This window comes from Lynx rufus, unplaced genomic scaffold, assembly GCF_022079265.1.
Source record: "Lynx rufus isolate CCGP_SWC_20201006 ecotype Redwood Valley unplaced genomic scaffold, mLynRuf1.p SCAF_3, whole genome shotgun sequence".
In the NCBI taxonomy this organism is placed as follows: Eukaryota; Metazoa; Chordata; class Mammalia; order Carnivora; family Felidae; genus Lynx; species Lynx rufus.
Window position 1 is genome coordinate 134,035,118 of NW_025814845.1, and position 15,037 is coordinate 134,050,154.

General features: G+C 35.3%; 1 protein-coding gene across 7 annotated transcripts in view; it reads left to right on the plus strand.

The window, feature by feature from the left end:
• Positions 1 to 15,037, plus strand: part of RAPGEF2 (Rap guanine nucleotide exchange factor 2) — a 249,289-nt gene that overhangs the window by 214,911 nt on the left and 19,341 nt on the right. For all 7 annotated transcript variants that reach the window (XM_047090522.1, XM_047090524.1, XM_047090525.1 and 4 more), the window contains 7 exons: positions 5,860 to 6,012; positions 6,289 to 6,453; positions 9,019 to 9,126; positions 9,215 to 9,418; positions 9,515 to 9,623; positions 10,095 to 10,341; positions 14,625 to 14,782. In XM_047090522.1, coding sequence (XP_046946478.1) covers positions 5,860 to 6,012; positions 6,289 to 6,453; positions 9,019 to 9,126; positions 9,215 to 9,418; positions 9,515 to 9,623; positions 10,095 to 10,341; positions 14,625 to 14,782 — 1,144 coding nt within the window. The remainder of the gene's footprint in view (positions 1 to 5,859; positions 6,013 to 6,288; positions 6,454 to 9,018; positions 9,127 to 9,214; positions 9,419 to 9,514; positions 9,624 to 10,094; positions 10,342 to 14,624; positions 14,783 to 15,037) is intronic.

The window sequence follows — 15,037 nt, forward strand, 5'->3', positions numbered from 1 at the left end:
GGTTAAGCATCCAGCTTCAGCTCAAGTCATGATCTTGTGGCTCGTGAGTTCATGCCCCGCATTGGGCCCTGAGCTGACAGCTCAGAACCTGAAGACTGCTTTGGATTCTGTGTCTCCCTCTCTCTCTGCCACTCCCTCGCTCACACCCTCTCTCACTCTCTCTCAAAAATAAATAAACATTAAAAAAATTAAAAACAATAAAAGTCCTGAAAATCATAGTATGAATCAGTAGAAGGACTTCTTGGTAAAAAAGTAATTACTGATTAAAAGAAAATACATGATAGCAAAAGAAAAATGTTAGTGTTGATATTGTGTTAATAATCATTATTTAAAAGCATTTATGTGCGCCTGGGTGGCTCATTTGGTTGGGCGTCCAACTTTGGCTCAGGTCAAGATCTTGCGGTTTGTGGGTTCGAGCCCCGCATTGGGCTCTGTGCTGACAGCTCAGAGCCTGGAGCCTGCTTTGGATTCTGTGCCTCCCTCTCTCTCTGCCCCTCTTCTGCTCACACTGTATCTCTTTCTCTCTCAAAAATAAACAAACACTAAACAATAAATAAATAAAAGCATTTAATAAAAGACTAGAGAAAATGTGGAGACCAAATGTGAAATTTAGTTAGATTGATTATAGCTGATAACCTCTGTATTATTGAGAAATAAATTTAAGATACTTGTGTTATCAAGTGTATAAAATTTATGTCTTCTCTTCTGAAAAAAAGTCTTTGAAAGATAAAATGTTTTAATGTAAATAAACCAAAAGATTTGACTTAGACCAATTAATGGTAAGTGCCCACTGTATTTAATGGTCTGTAGTCTGAAATACATCTGAATATACTTTGTTCTAAAAGAACATCATTGAATTTTTATAGTGTCTGATAAATGTAAAATAATACTCTTTTAAATTTTCATTTTAAGCACTTTACTTACTAAAAGAGAAAATGACCATGGCTATAAATAAATTTTTTTTTAACATTTATTTATTTTTGAGAGAGAGAGAGACAGAGCACAAGTGGGGGAAGGGACAGAGAGGGAGGGAGACACAGAATCTGAAGCAGGCTCCAGGCTCTGAGCTGTCAGCACAGAGCCCAACACAGGGCTTGACCTCATGAGCCGGGAGATCATGACCTGAGCCAAAGTCAGACGCTTAACCGACTAAGCCACCCAGGCGCCCCTACAAATACAATTATCTTACCTAGAGAATAATGTTGCCGAAAGTAATGTTGCCAAATAATTCCTTCAGTAAGCACTGTAGAGAAAAAATAAATGGTTGTGAATTCATTGTTTTGAATAGTAATGCCAGAAGAACATTCTAAATATAGTCAAGTCTCAATTATTTGGCATAATAGAAGAAAACAAAATGGTAGGTAAATCTTGGAGTCTTTATTTGACCTAGAAATGTGTTTGTAAAAGAGATTATAGATGATGTTTCAGCTTTGGAACTGTACTCCAACAAAATATAATAAAGCCATACTTGGTCCAAAACAAACTAGGAATTTGTTAAAGGTTTCCCTATCCTATTATCTGTTATCAGTTCCTCCCTGGTACATAGTCAGAGTCTGTACCCTTAAAGGGCAAGTTAAAAAGTTATTTTATTTCTGAGAATTCATCGATTACATTAATACCTCTTAATTGACCAGCCCCTTTTGTTAGAAATTTGTAATCATGGAACTAAAATGATATTAGAGGCATAGACATATTTCAGAATAATTGCTAAAAATGCTATATGACTGAATATTACAGAGTACTTAAGTAATATCAGATGTACCAGGTAACATTAAATATTTATTTTGGAATTCTGGGAAAAGAAGAGAAAGAAGATGTCAGGGAAGAGAGTCTACTCTATTTACTAGATGAGGAATTGGTGAGAAACCCGAGAAAAGTCTCTTCTCTCCACTCCAGTCTAAGCCACTGTAAAAGGAAGATCTTAAATAAGGGGCTTCAAGAATCACTCTTGTACCTGCACTGACTCATCTGCTCAGGCCTGACATTCGTTCCCTCAGTAGGAGAACAAGGCTGGAGAATGAAGTTAGACTTAATGTAACGCTTGTGTTGGTGTAGTATTTTAGTGTATTTCTGTTAAAATGTCATATCTGTCAGTAAGTTATCTACAAATGTTAGATCATCCTCTTGTTAGGGGAAGTAAAGGAAACAGTGAGAATCATATTTTCATTCATCCATAAGATGGCCTCCATAAGTTTATATCATTCTACTGAGCACCTTGTAGGCATTTAACAGTTATTAAATGAGATGAACAAAAATGCTGTTCTCCTTACCAAGAAGAGGCAACTTCGCCTAGGACTGGCCTTAATTTTCTTGTAGTCCAGTGGGTTCCAAAAGTAAATATTGAATAATGTGATATTTAGTTGAGCTCATAGTAAACCTGATCCACAATGAGTGGATTATATTTAACATTTATTTCTGTTTGTTTGGATCCCATGATATGCTCAAAGTTCTATTTTGCTTTGGATCCCTACTTTGTGTGTTCCTCTTTCAGTTCTCTCCTTTCATTGTTTGTGCTTGTTCCTCTGTTCACTTTGAAAGACAAAGGCAGGGCTAGATATAGACACCCTATGGTACCAGGCAATTGGTAATGGTTTTCCGTTTCCCATATGTGCCTCCTTCTTTTCTCCTTCCCACTTCTATCCCTCTTTTCCATTCCTGCTCTTCTCTCCCACTCTTCTTTTCCTTCTCCCCTTTTTCTTCACTACCGCCTGTGTCTTAGGCCTGCCAGTAACACATCAGGCATTGCTTAGCCTTACCCTACACCCTCAATGGGGAACGAACCCTGGGATCCCTGTGTGAACAATTAGGCATGAATTTCCCTTACAGACCACAAAATGCCAGTTTAAATAGCTCTAACTTCTTAAGGTAAACCTGTTAGACTCCCTTTTTCCAGAGACCATGGGAGCTAATGACACTGAATTTAAGTAGTTTTGGAGAAAGCAGTTACATGGGAAAGTTGACAATACTGTATTATGGTTGACGTTTAATTTTACTTCATCCTTTTATCGTCTATTATAATTTTTCTACTAAATATCAGTTGTGATATCATGTGCCCAAAAAACAATCCTGCAATGTAAGCTGCCTTTGGCCTTTTGTAAGCCAAATCTTGTTTGCATTTTTATTTTATATCAGAATGCCAAGGTTTACATTACTTTCATATGCTTACAGCTATTTAAAAGTATAAAACCTCATCAAAATAATTATGTACATAGTTCACAATTTTTCAGCTGGCTTCATCATACCAATTAAAATTATGTCTTGCGTATGAATTTCTTATTATATCTTCAGACTTCTTAAAGCAAAAATAAATCTGCTAATAAAAATACAGATAAATGTTTTTACCTATTATTTATCTCTTTTTAGATATGTATGTCCATATTAGAAATTCAGTTGGGTTTTATTTTCTTTTTGGATGGTACTTCAGTTTGGTACAGAAGTGACAAAAATATCTCTCAAGGGGGTGCCTAGATGGCTCAGGGGGTTAAGCATTGGTTGGACTTTGACTCAGGTCATGTTATCATGGCTCATGGGTTCAAGCCCCCCCGTTGGGCTCTGTGCTGACATATCAAAGCCTGGAGCCTGCTTCAGATTCTGTGTCTCCCTCTCTTGCTGCCCTTCTCCTGCTCACTACTCTGTCTCTCTCTCTCTCTCTCTCTCTCACAAAAACAGACAAACAAAAAACATTAAAAAAAAGTTTAGGCTTTAAGAATTCCAAATCAAACTTATTCTAATTTCCTTAAACCTTCAGTCAATATTAATTTTAGTACATTTCTCTTCTAAAATCATTTTCTTTCTTTTTTAATGTTTATTATTTATTTTTGAGAGAGAGAGCACAAGTCGGGGAGGGGCAGAGTGAGAGGGAGACACAGAATCTGAAGCAGGCTCCAGGCTCCAAGCTGTCAGCACACAGCCTGGCTTCGGGCTTGAACCAATGAACCGTGTGACCATGACCTGAGCCCAAGTTGGACACTTAACTGACTGAGCCACCCAGGTGCCCCTAAGAGCATTTTCTTTTCTCTATCTACTTACTCCTTTTAACTTATGGAATGTATTTCTTTTTTAGGAGATAAATGAGAAAATGATATAATTGTGTTCTCTAAATAAGTGTAAGAAAGATCACCTAAAATTATTTGGAGACAGAGCAATTTTGGTGCCCTGTAAAAAGAAAAAAAATAAACTATTTTTGAGACAAGGAACTAAGGACCACAGATTTCAAAACGTGTATACACCTGTGGTCAGTGTTATAGAAATGGATTGTGTTTTTAAATTAAAAAAAATTTTTTTAACTATATGTAATTATAAGAAAAGCCTATGCCTTTTGAATTTTAACTTTATGATTCCAATAGAAAAATTAATGAGATTTTATCAACCAGCTCTGGAAGAAACAATATTGTAACCTATTGCTCAGGTATGAAGCACTGCTATTCTTTTAAAAAACTTTACTGATTGTATGGAAAGTATGGAAAATATAGAAAATTTATTAAATAAAATGAGTCACTTGTAATTTGCATTATTCAGAAATAATAATTATTAACATACTGCTCTATTTTATTCCCAGATTTTGATGTGCATGAAAATTTTTTTAATTAGCAAGCATGTAATTATGAAACATTGGGCAAATCAGCATGCTGTTGGTACAGCTCTTTCTTTGTTGGTACAATGGGGACAATAGTAGGACCTTCTTTATGGGATGACCAGGAAGGTGAATGGAGAGTTCCTATAAGGCCACCACAAAATGATGATGATGGTGTCATATTCATGATAATTATTATTACATTTGGTTTTCCATCTTTTAAAAAAATAAATATACTATCATGAACATTAAGTCAAAACTGTAAATACTCTAACTCGTGTCTCCTCCTCACTGACTTCTGGTTAATTTGTGTAATAAGTGCTTTAATTCATTTTTCACTTTCTTTTCAAATTACTAAGAAATGTAATTTAGTGGTTTGCCCTAAGCCCTAATATTTTTTATATTTGGGGTCACAGAGGAGTAATGGCTTGCCATGCATATTATTTTTAACTTTTTGTTTAAGAGCAAGGATTGCCCTTAATACTAGTTACAAGGAATATGACTTGAGTTTAACAAGTAGGTGGCTTGTTTTGTGGACCTTTTTTGAACGAACTTTTTTTTTTTTTTTTTTTTTTTAAATTTTTTTTTTTCAACGTTTATTTATTTTTGGGACAGAGAGAGACAGAGCATGAACGGGGGAGGGGCAGAGAGAGAGGGAGACACAGAATCGGAAACAGGCTCCAGGCTCCGAGCCATCAGCCCAGAGCCCGATGCGGGGCTCGAACTCACGGACCGCGAGATGGTGACCTGGCTGAAGTCGGACGCTTAACCGATTGCGCCACCCAGGCGCCCCTTGAACGAACTTTCTAAACTGATTTCTTATCAATATAATTAGCAAATGTATAATATCTATTCCATGGGTATCTTTGAATTTTGATCTTTTTTTTCATTTTTATTTTAAAATTGTTGCTTTTAAAATCTTTTCTAACTTGTAAAGCCTACTAAGTGGTAATTATGTTTTTATATTTATCCTCCTAAGATCCCACCTTCAAAGAAGAGGCATGAAAAAGGACTCTTTTAATTTTATCTTCTAATTTTTAAAATGGTTAGGATTTTTAATATAAACTACATATAAATATGATAAAAATGAAACTTGATTTGACCAAAGAAGAAATACATTAAAAAGTAGAGAAGTCAGATTAAGGTTCATTACTGCATTCATTTAGAGAGTATGGGAAAGACATGGAAAAATGTCAGTGTTAAATAATTAAAACACTGAATTATTAGTACTGCTAGATCTCTTGCAAGCACTTTATCATTAACATGTGACTTACATTTTGTTCCAGTTTGTCTGCATAGCCCAGCAAGATTACTGCCGTATTCTCAACCAAGTAGAAAAGAACATGCAAAAAGTTGAGGAGGAAGGGGAAATTGTTATGGTAAAAGAACACCGAGAACTTGATAGGACCGGAACAAGAAAGGGACACATCGTCATTAAGGTAAGATAAACTTGCCTCCATCTTGTGGGAAGGATTTTTTTTTTTTTTTGTATTATCCATTAGTTATGAGAACTTAAGATCCCTCCCCCCATTTTTACGTATGATTTCTCTTAAAAGTTACCAGCTGTTAAAAAGATCTTTATACTTCCTGATGAACAGCAGTTTGATAAATTATTATATATATTACCACCCAGTTCATCTTATGTTGAAAACGTGGAATTATGGTACCATATAGATATTATTTGTACGAGATAGTGATTAAACCTTTTGTTACAGGGCACCTCAGAAAGATTAACGATGCATTTGGTGGAAGAGCATTCAGTGGTGGATCCAACATTCATAGAAGACTTCCTGTTGACCTACAGGACTTTTCTTTCTAGCCCAATGGAAGTGGGCAAAAAGTTATTGGAGTGGTTTAATGACCCGAGCCTCAGGGATAAGGTTGGAAAATATATCGTAGTTTGCCTTTTAAATGTGAAATGTTCAGATATAACCTTAAAGATAGTTTAATATATATATTTGTCACACCAGTTATGTTCAAATTAGTTTTTAATGTTTATTTTGAGAGAGAGAGATTGAGAGAGTATGCGTGAGGGAGGGGGGCAGGGAGAGAGAGAGACAGAGACAGAGAGACAGACCCAACCAGGCTCCATGCTCAGCGCAGAGCCCGACCTGGGGCTTCATCTCACGACTGTGAGATCATAACCTGAGCCAATATCAAAAGTCAGACACTTAACTGACGGAGCCACCCAGGCACCCCTCAAGTTATTCTTAATGGAAAAAGAGAATGCTCTTTTTAAGCAAAAAAAAAAAAAAAAAAAGTGAGACACCTGAGTTCCATTGGAATCCGCATCCTCTGTTGGGCAAATGGTCAGTGTATTCCAGATGAAAGTTACAATTTTTAAATTGGCACCAGAGCAGCATTTTATTGTACGTGTTTCTGGTCTGTAGGCCCCAGTAATATAATTCTAAACAGACTTCTTTAGCGGCTCTTGAGAGCTCTTTCAAGGCCAGATTGGATGATAAACTACATACCCTTTTGAGGTGTAAGAGTTAATCATAGCCTATACTCATTTCTCCTTTCCCCATGTGACAGTCTGATTTACATAAGGCAGACATGGGAAGGCAGGTAGGAAAATCCAGAACAGTAGACCAACAGTGAAAAGCCCCCAAGCTCTACTGCTGGTCCTGCCCCTAGCTAGCTCTGTGGTCTTAGAGAAATCATTTGGACAGCAATGCTTTTCATTTCATGTTCTGAGAGTCACAAGCCTAGGCTTGTTCAGCCAGGCTCTCCAGCCATCAAAACTTGGTTTGAGTATTGCCTTTGCCATGTACCTTAGGTGTCATCTGACCCTCCTGCCAGTCATTTATTGACTTGTAAAATGAATAATCGACATCTTTTAGGGTTATTGTGAACAAGAATAATAGAAGTGAAGTTCTTTATGTAGTACCTGGCTCAGTACACTTAATAAGTATTAAAATACATCCTACGTTTTAAAAATTGTTTGTTGGTGGTGGAAGTTGGTAATATTCAATTTATGATTTATGAATCTGTTTTCTTTTCTTTTCTTTTAATGTTTATTTTTGAGAGCAAGTGAGCAAGCAGGGGAGGGGCAAAGAGAGGGAGACAGGATTTGAAGTGGGCTTTGCACTGACAGCAGAGAGCCCAACGTGGGGCTCAAACTCACGAACTGTGAGATCATGACCTGAGCCGAAGTCGGATCCTTAACCAACTGAGCCACCCAGATGCCCCTGAATCTTAGTTTTCTAACCTGTAATAGGCTACTAAGACTTTTAACTTGGCTTCTCAGCTGCAGAATTTTAATTTTATTAAAAGGTTGGTGTTAGATATGGTTTCAAGGGAGATGTGATCAGGGTTTCCAAAATTTGAAAAATGGACAATAGTGATCGTAAATGACCAAAAATTAATATAAATATCAAGGCTTGACTCCTGAGTGTATACTAACTATAAACAGTATTTAACTGTAGTTAAAAATTAACTATATACCATCACCTTTGTTTCTCTACTGCTAGAATAATGTGCTTAATTTTCTCACTTTGATTAAAAGGGGAGATGGTTTGATTAGAGGTTAAGATGTTCGAGAAAAAAATCTGTGGAAAATGTATGTTATTTAAAATTTAGAAAATAAAACTCATAAATAAAACAAGTACTTTTATAAAGTTTCAGTTATACTCCATTTAGTAAGATTTTGTTGAGAATTCACTTTATGCTAAGACTTGTAATAAGTCTTAAGGATGTCCTGAGAACATAACAGATAAAGTTGTGCATATGGAACTTATAGTCTAATGAATGTCACAATCCTCTTGCTGGGTACATCACAAATAGTCTTTAACTGTGTGTGCATGCGTGTGTGTGTGTGTGTGTGTGTGTGTGTGTGTGTGTGTTGGTCTGTATAAAGGAGGTGTAGGGCTCTGTGAAAACACATGTGCAGTTTAAGAAAAGTCTACTCATTTTTCCTGAAGAATTGGCAGTGTTAAAAGCCTCCTGAATCTTAATGTTAGCAAGTAAGATGTAATTCCCAATAACTTCCAGCTAGCTCCTTCCTTTTTATAACTTTTTCCCTTATAGATCTTTCTAGGCTTAATATTATTCATTCCTTTTGTCTCTTCTGCCCTCTACTGTTATTTTTTAGTTTCTGTCTTCTTTTGTCTTATATTAATTTATTTTGGTTTTATTATAGCTTTGTTTTTATTATGACCTGTTTCAAATATATTTTGAGAGTAAACAAGGTAGAAGAAGTTAATTACTATCTTTCACAGATTCAAAATCCTTCTTAGCAAAACAACAAAAAGTCTATACTCATAAATATACATAATTTCAGAAGGTCATTTTCTTATGAATAAAATCCTTGCTGTGAGGGTTTTTGTTGTTTATTTTGTCCATTGTTATTAAGTAAATTGTTCAGCATCTTTTTTGAAATGACTTTAATTGCAGATTTTTAGCACTAAAAAGAAGAAAACCTGCTAAAACCATTGATTTTTCAGGTTACACGGGTAGTATTATTGTGGGTGAATAATCACTTCAATGACTTTGAAGGAGATCCTGCGATGACTCGATTTCTAGAAGAATTTGAAAATAACCTGGAAAGAGAGGTAATATTTTTGATGAAAAAAAAGTCATCAATTTTAAGTTCATTTAACTCAGCCTATTTTTGAAACCACTCTTTCTGAACTTTTATAGAAAATGGGCGGACATCTAAGGCTGTTAAATATTGCATGTGCGGCTAAAGCAAAAAGAAGATTGATGACATTAACAAAACCATCCCGAGAAGCTCCTTTGCCTTTTATCTTACTTGGTGGCTCAGAGAAGGGATTTGGAATCTTTGTTGACAGTGTAGATTCAGGTAGCAAAGCAACCGAAGCAGGCTTGAAACGAGGGGATCAGGTATATTTCTAAATCCAAACTGAAGAGTGATTATTGGTGCTTTTTTTCTTCAATCAGTTGGGATACTGAAATGAATTTCATAATTTTATTTTTTAGATATTAGAAGTAAATGGGCAAAACTTTGAAAATATTCAGCTGTCAAAAGCCATGGAAATTCTCAGAAATAACACACATTTATCAATCACTGTGAAAACCAATTTATTTGGTAAGTATTTTTGCATACTTTAATCTGTCTACCTTTGGTCTTTTTTTTCCCCCCCACATTTATGTCTTAATCATGAAAAAAGTCATTTTTATAAGTAATATTTCAAATATAAGAATCAAAATGTTTACAGTAAAATGCATAGATACAGATAATTATGTAAGCATGTATGTAGATCTAAAAATCTAACTTGAGGACCATAAAGATTATTTTTATTGATAAATGTTTAAATACCTATTATTTTTAAATACCTAAAGCTTTAAAGAGTGTATTTAACTTAGTGTGAATGGAAGTGACAGAGCAACACAACAAAGAAGATTCTTGTGGTCATTCATTGGAGTAGTATTTTTCCATGGGATTACAGTTTTGATAGTTGAAGTATACACTTGTTACCTGTTCCTGAGTCCTACAATTTCCTTTGAATTGTTTGGATTTATTATAATGGGTGTTTTATGGTGTTTATTTCCATTTTAGTATTCAAAGAACTGCTAACAAGATTGTCAGAAGAGAAAAGAAATGGTGCCCCTCACCTTCCTAAAATTGGAGACATCAAAAAGGCCAGTCGCTACTCCATTCCAGATCTCGCTGTAGATGTAGAACAGGTGATAGGACTTGAAAAAGTAAATAAAAAAAGTAAAGCTAACACTGTTGGAGGAAGAAACAAGCTAAAAAAGATACTTGACAAGACTCGGATCAGTATCTTGCCACAGAAACCATATAAGTAAGTGTATGAATTTTCTGTGTGTTATTTTATTGTGTTAAAATGATATGCAAAGGTAGTGATATAATTGATGTTTACGCATGTTCTCAGGTTTTATGGCTGACCTGTCTTAGAAGCAATATTAGTAATGATTTTAATCTCATATGTTTGCCACTTACTTGCCCAACCCAAGCTTTATTAGAGATAGTTTAGCATCTCCTCATTTTTTTTTTTTTTAATCATTTGTACTTAAAAAAAAAATAAGCATGTGTGTTTGCTCATGTTTCACCCATGGTTTGGAGTTGTTTTTGCTACATTTCTTTGTTTCTGGATATCTTGTCTACCATCACTGTCTGCCCTTTGTCAACCAAATCATTGCTTCTTTTGGTTGCTACTATTCATCCTTGCCATTTTCTTTTTTCCTCTCTGTTTTCATTTATTTAACTGTTTCCAAGATATCACGAACCAAGCACAGAACTCCTTTCCTTCCTTCCAGTTGCCTGGACAGTCAGAATGTCAGGTATATTGTTGAATCTCTTCTTGGCTGCTTATTTATTCCAGGAGCTCAGACTAGACAAAGTTATAGGTGTCACACTTTTTTAGTCTTGTTTGCCTGTTTGCTTGGTTATTTCTTCATTTTATCTCCTTCTTAGTCTAGAGATCTTTTATAAAATTCAATTACCATTAGCCAAAGTTTTTTTTTTTAATGTTAAATAACATTGATGTACCAAATGCATTTATTACATATTCCTCAAGCTACAATGATAGATAAGTTGCAAAATATGTAGGTATTTTCTTTCTTTGATAATTGAATGGCTCTTCTAGAGGAACAGTAGATATTCAGAACTACATCAAACATTTCTTAAATTCCATTTCAGATAAAAATTTTTATCTACAGATTGGAGAGATATGGTCCAAATATAGTATTGATGGGAGAGTCAAACTTGTGTTGTCCCCACTGAATATAATAACTGGTGGTTTTGTATCAGTTTAAAAAGACTTCTACAATAGAGTCCTAAGGATAAGCAATGAGTATGATGATTTATTTATAGACTTGAGAGCATGTTTATATTGAGTAATTTTTAAATAAATGATGGATTAGGCCTGTTAGCATTACAGAAAATAGAAATTGAATTTTAAAATGACCATTCTTGATAAAAATTTTAATATAAAATGGGCAAAAAGAATTACTTAAATGTAGAATTATTAGCAGCACAATAACAACAACAACAACACAATCTGACAGTCATATTGGACCATGAACCTTAAAAAAAAAGTCAAATAAAAGTCAGCATGACCCTGGCAAGTATTAATAGAAATGTGACATGGAAGAACTGGGATATAAGCCATCCACACTACAAGACATTGGCAAGGAACACAGTATGAGAATATTATGTATAATTTTGTTGTATATGTATTTAAAAAGATATTCAAAAGCTAGAGAAGGGAAAAGAAGATAATAAGATATGTTGATTTTTAAACACTGAGGAAACATCTTAATTTGTATTTAAGAAAATGTAAGCTGGTGTCTGACTCTTGGTTTTGGCTCAGGTCATGAGCTCACAGTTTTGTGAATTCAAGCCCCAAGTTGAGCTAGAGTGAAGCCTGCTTGGGATTCTCTCTCTCTCCCTCTGTCTCTGCCCCTCTCCCACTTGCACTGTCTCTGTCTCTCTTGAAATAAGTAAACCTAAAAGGAAATGTATGTCTCATTTTAAGTATTTTATTGTAAAAATTATTTGAAATAATTCATGTGTATAATGCAACTGAAATGAAAAAAATATATTTAAAAGCAGGCTTGGGGCACCTGGGTGGCTCAGTTGGCTAAGTGTCTGACTTCGGCTCAGGTCATGATCTCGTGGTTCACAAGTTCAAGCCCTGCGTCAGGCTCTGGGCTGACAGCTCCGAGCCTGGAGCCTGCTTCAGATTCTGCATCTCCCTCTCTCTCTGCCCCTCCCCCTTTGCTTTGTCTCTTGTGCTTTGTCTCTTTCTCCCTCTTTCTCAAAAATAAACATTAAAAAAAATTTTTTTTTTTAATTTTTTTTTTTTTTTCCAACGTTTATTTATTTTTGGGACAGAGAGAGACAGAGCATGAACGGGGGAGGAGCAGAGAGAGAGGGAGACACAGAATCGGAAACAGGCTCCAGGCTCTGAGCCATCAGCCCAGAGCCTGATGCGGGGCTCGAACTCCTGGACCGCGAGATCGTGACCTGGCTGAAGTCGGACGCTTAACCGACTGCGCCACCCAGGCGCCCCCAAAAAAATTTTTTTTTAAAGTAGGCTCAGTAAACTGTAGGATCTGTTATATGGTATGATAGACTTAATACTAGTTACTACTTAAATTTTGCTCTCCTAGAAATCAAAGATTTTTACAAAGATTTTTTTTTTTTTTTAACAAGGCCATTAAACTAACCAATCAGGCAGATTTTCTAGATATGCCGTGTCCCTCCCTCCCCACCCCTAACACTGTCAGTACTACAGAAGTTATGATGCTGGATGGTGGCAAACTGGCAAGGATAGGTATGGGAGAGGGATGTGAATAGGGTGAGAAGAAAAGGGTGAGGCAAGAGGATTATAGGAGTCAGATCTGGTTGTCAGGTAAGTAGAGAAAGAGTGATGAATACTGAGAAAAGAGAGAATAAGTCAATAGACTATAAAATCAACAAAGGCTAAAAAACAGTTTCAGTAACCATGAGAAGAGTTGGAGAGGTCGAACAATAGATATGCTCAGAGAGGGACTTTTCTGAATTAAGTCTTAACTGTAAAGTAGTTCCAATCCAAGAGAGTATCCTCATGTCTGTGGATAACAGATATATAGGCAAGAGTTATTAGATCTTCATTTTAGGTGTTAAAATGTTGCTGAGAAACATTTCTTAAGAAGGCAGCTCTAGTGTTTTTAGCCATTTGTGGCCACCGTGACCCAGTTGGCTCTGTATCTTTGGCCCGAGCCCATAATAGTTGTCTTATGTCATGGATTATAATCTGATACTTTTGGCAGTAGATGGTTTTATGTGGTTGAGAAATGAAATTCTACTAATGTGAAAGTTTTAATGTTTCACAGAACATTAATATTTCTCATCTTTATGTGCATGCCTATATGTGTTTAAATGGAAATTGGATTTTGTCACGGACTTACCTATGAATTTGGAAGAATTTACACTAAAATCGTCTTTAATTTTTGGCGACTTTAAAAGAAATATCTTATCCTTGTTTCTTTAACTTTATAATTTCCATCCCCCCCACAAAATAAAGAATACTATTATATATATATTTTTTAATTATCATAGCCATTAAAGATAGTAGGTATTATGATCAGGCTCTAATGTCTGAGAACCTAACTGATGCTAAATGTCTTAATTTTATTTATGTCACCTTGGACACCCAACCAAAGAGTTTTCTTTCTCTTCATTTCTAATTTCTAGAAATTAGAACTATAACCATTTGCTGATGATCTAGTTGTTTTGTATGTGTCCATGTTTATTATTTTAATTTTAAAGTCTTTTTTGGAAATAGTGTGCCCTTCAAGTCTAGAAATTTTTAAATGTTATTAAATCATGTTTTTAAGAATTGTCCACAGTAACACGTTTTATAAAGGTAAATGAGTTTGTAGCTATCAGTAATAAGGAGTATTTCTCTGGGAATTTAAATGTCTAACTAGAAATTTTGAGTAGAGAACTAAAAATAAAAAATGAGTCATTATTTCCTTTGCCTCTTCTTTGATGCTAAGAAATATTACCATGGACCCCTGCTTTTTTATGCTTTGTATAATTAAGCAACAATCCCGGTGTCGGGGTTTCTTTACATTTGACTCCATAGTGATCTCATTTATTTCTCTGAAACACTGGAGAATGAAATTAGGACAGTTTGGATTTTTCTCCTCTGTTTTACTCCGTTTCTTCAGTTCTTAAAGATCAGATTATAAAATAATTTATCATTCTGATACATAAATCACCAGTCGAGTGAGACTAAATACACTCTTTTTAATGTGCTTATTCTTAAATCTATTTCCAGGAGTAACTAGAGCTTATCTTTTCTTGAAAATACTGAGAGAGTACTATTATTCTTTGTCTACTGAAAGAGGCATAGGTTTTAGAGGGACATATGCTTAAGAAACAGCAAAATAAGTTGAGTTAGATACACTTAAGCAGTAGTTGCTACTGAATTTTCAACCAAATTTATTAATGGTACCTTTAAATGAGCTGTCTTATACATATATGTTTTATTTATGGTCTGTGTCTATTATATATTGATGAGTTATAACTTTTTACTTGTGGATCATTTATTCTCTAATTTTTCTCTTTGTTCAGTGATATTGGGATTGGTCAGTCTCAGGATGACAGCATAGTAGGATTAAGGCAGACCAAGCACATCCCAACGGCATTGCCCGTCAGTGGAACCTTGTCCTCCAGTAATCCCGATTTATTGCAGTCACATCATCGCATTTTAGACTTCAGTACTACTCCTGGTGAGCATCGCCTGTGCTGCTTTTGTTTTCTTGTAGTAATCTGTTTTCTTCTAACATATAGTAATGCTGTATGTTCTTGGTTTGGCGTGGATTGTGTCAAATGCTCCAAGTCAGAATGAGCCTTAAATTTCAAACCACTGGAATCAGTTCTTTCTTATTCTTCAGACTAATTTGATAGGATCCTGGGCAAATTAATCTCTGAACGTCTTTTCTCTTTCATATAATAACACATACCATGCCGGTTATTACTAGGTC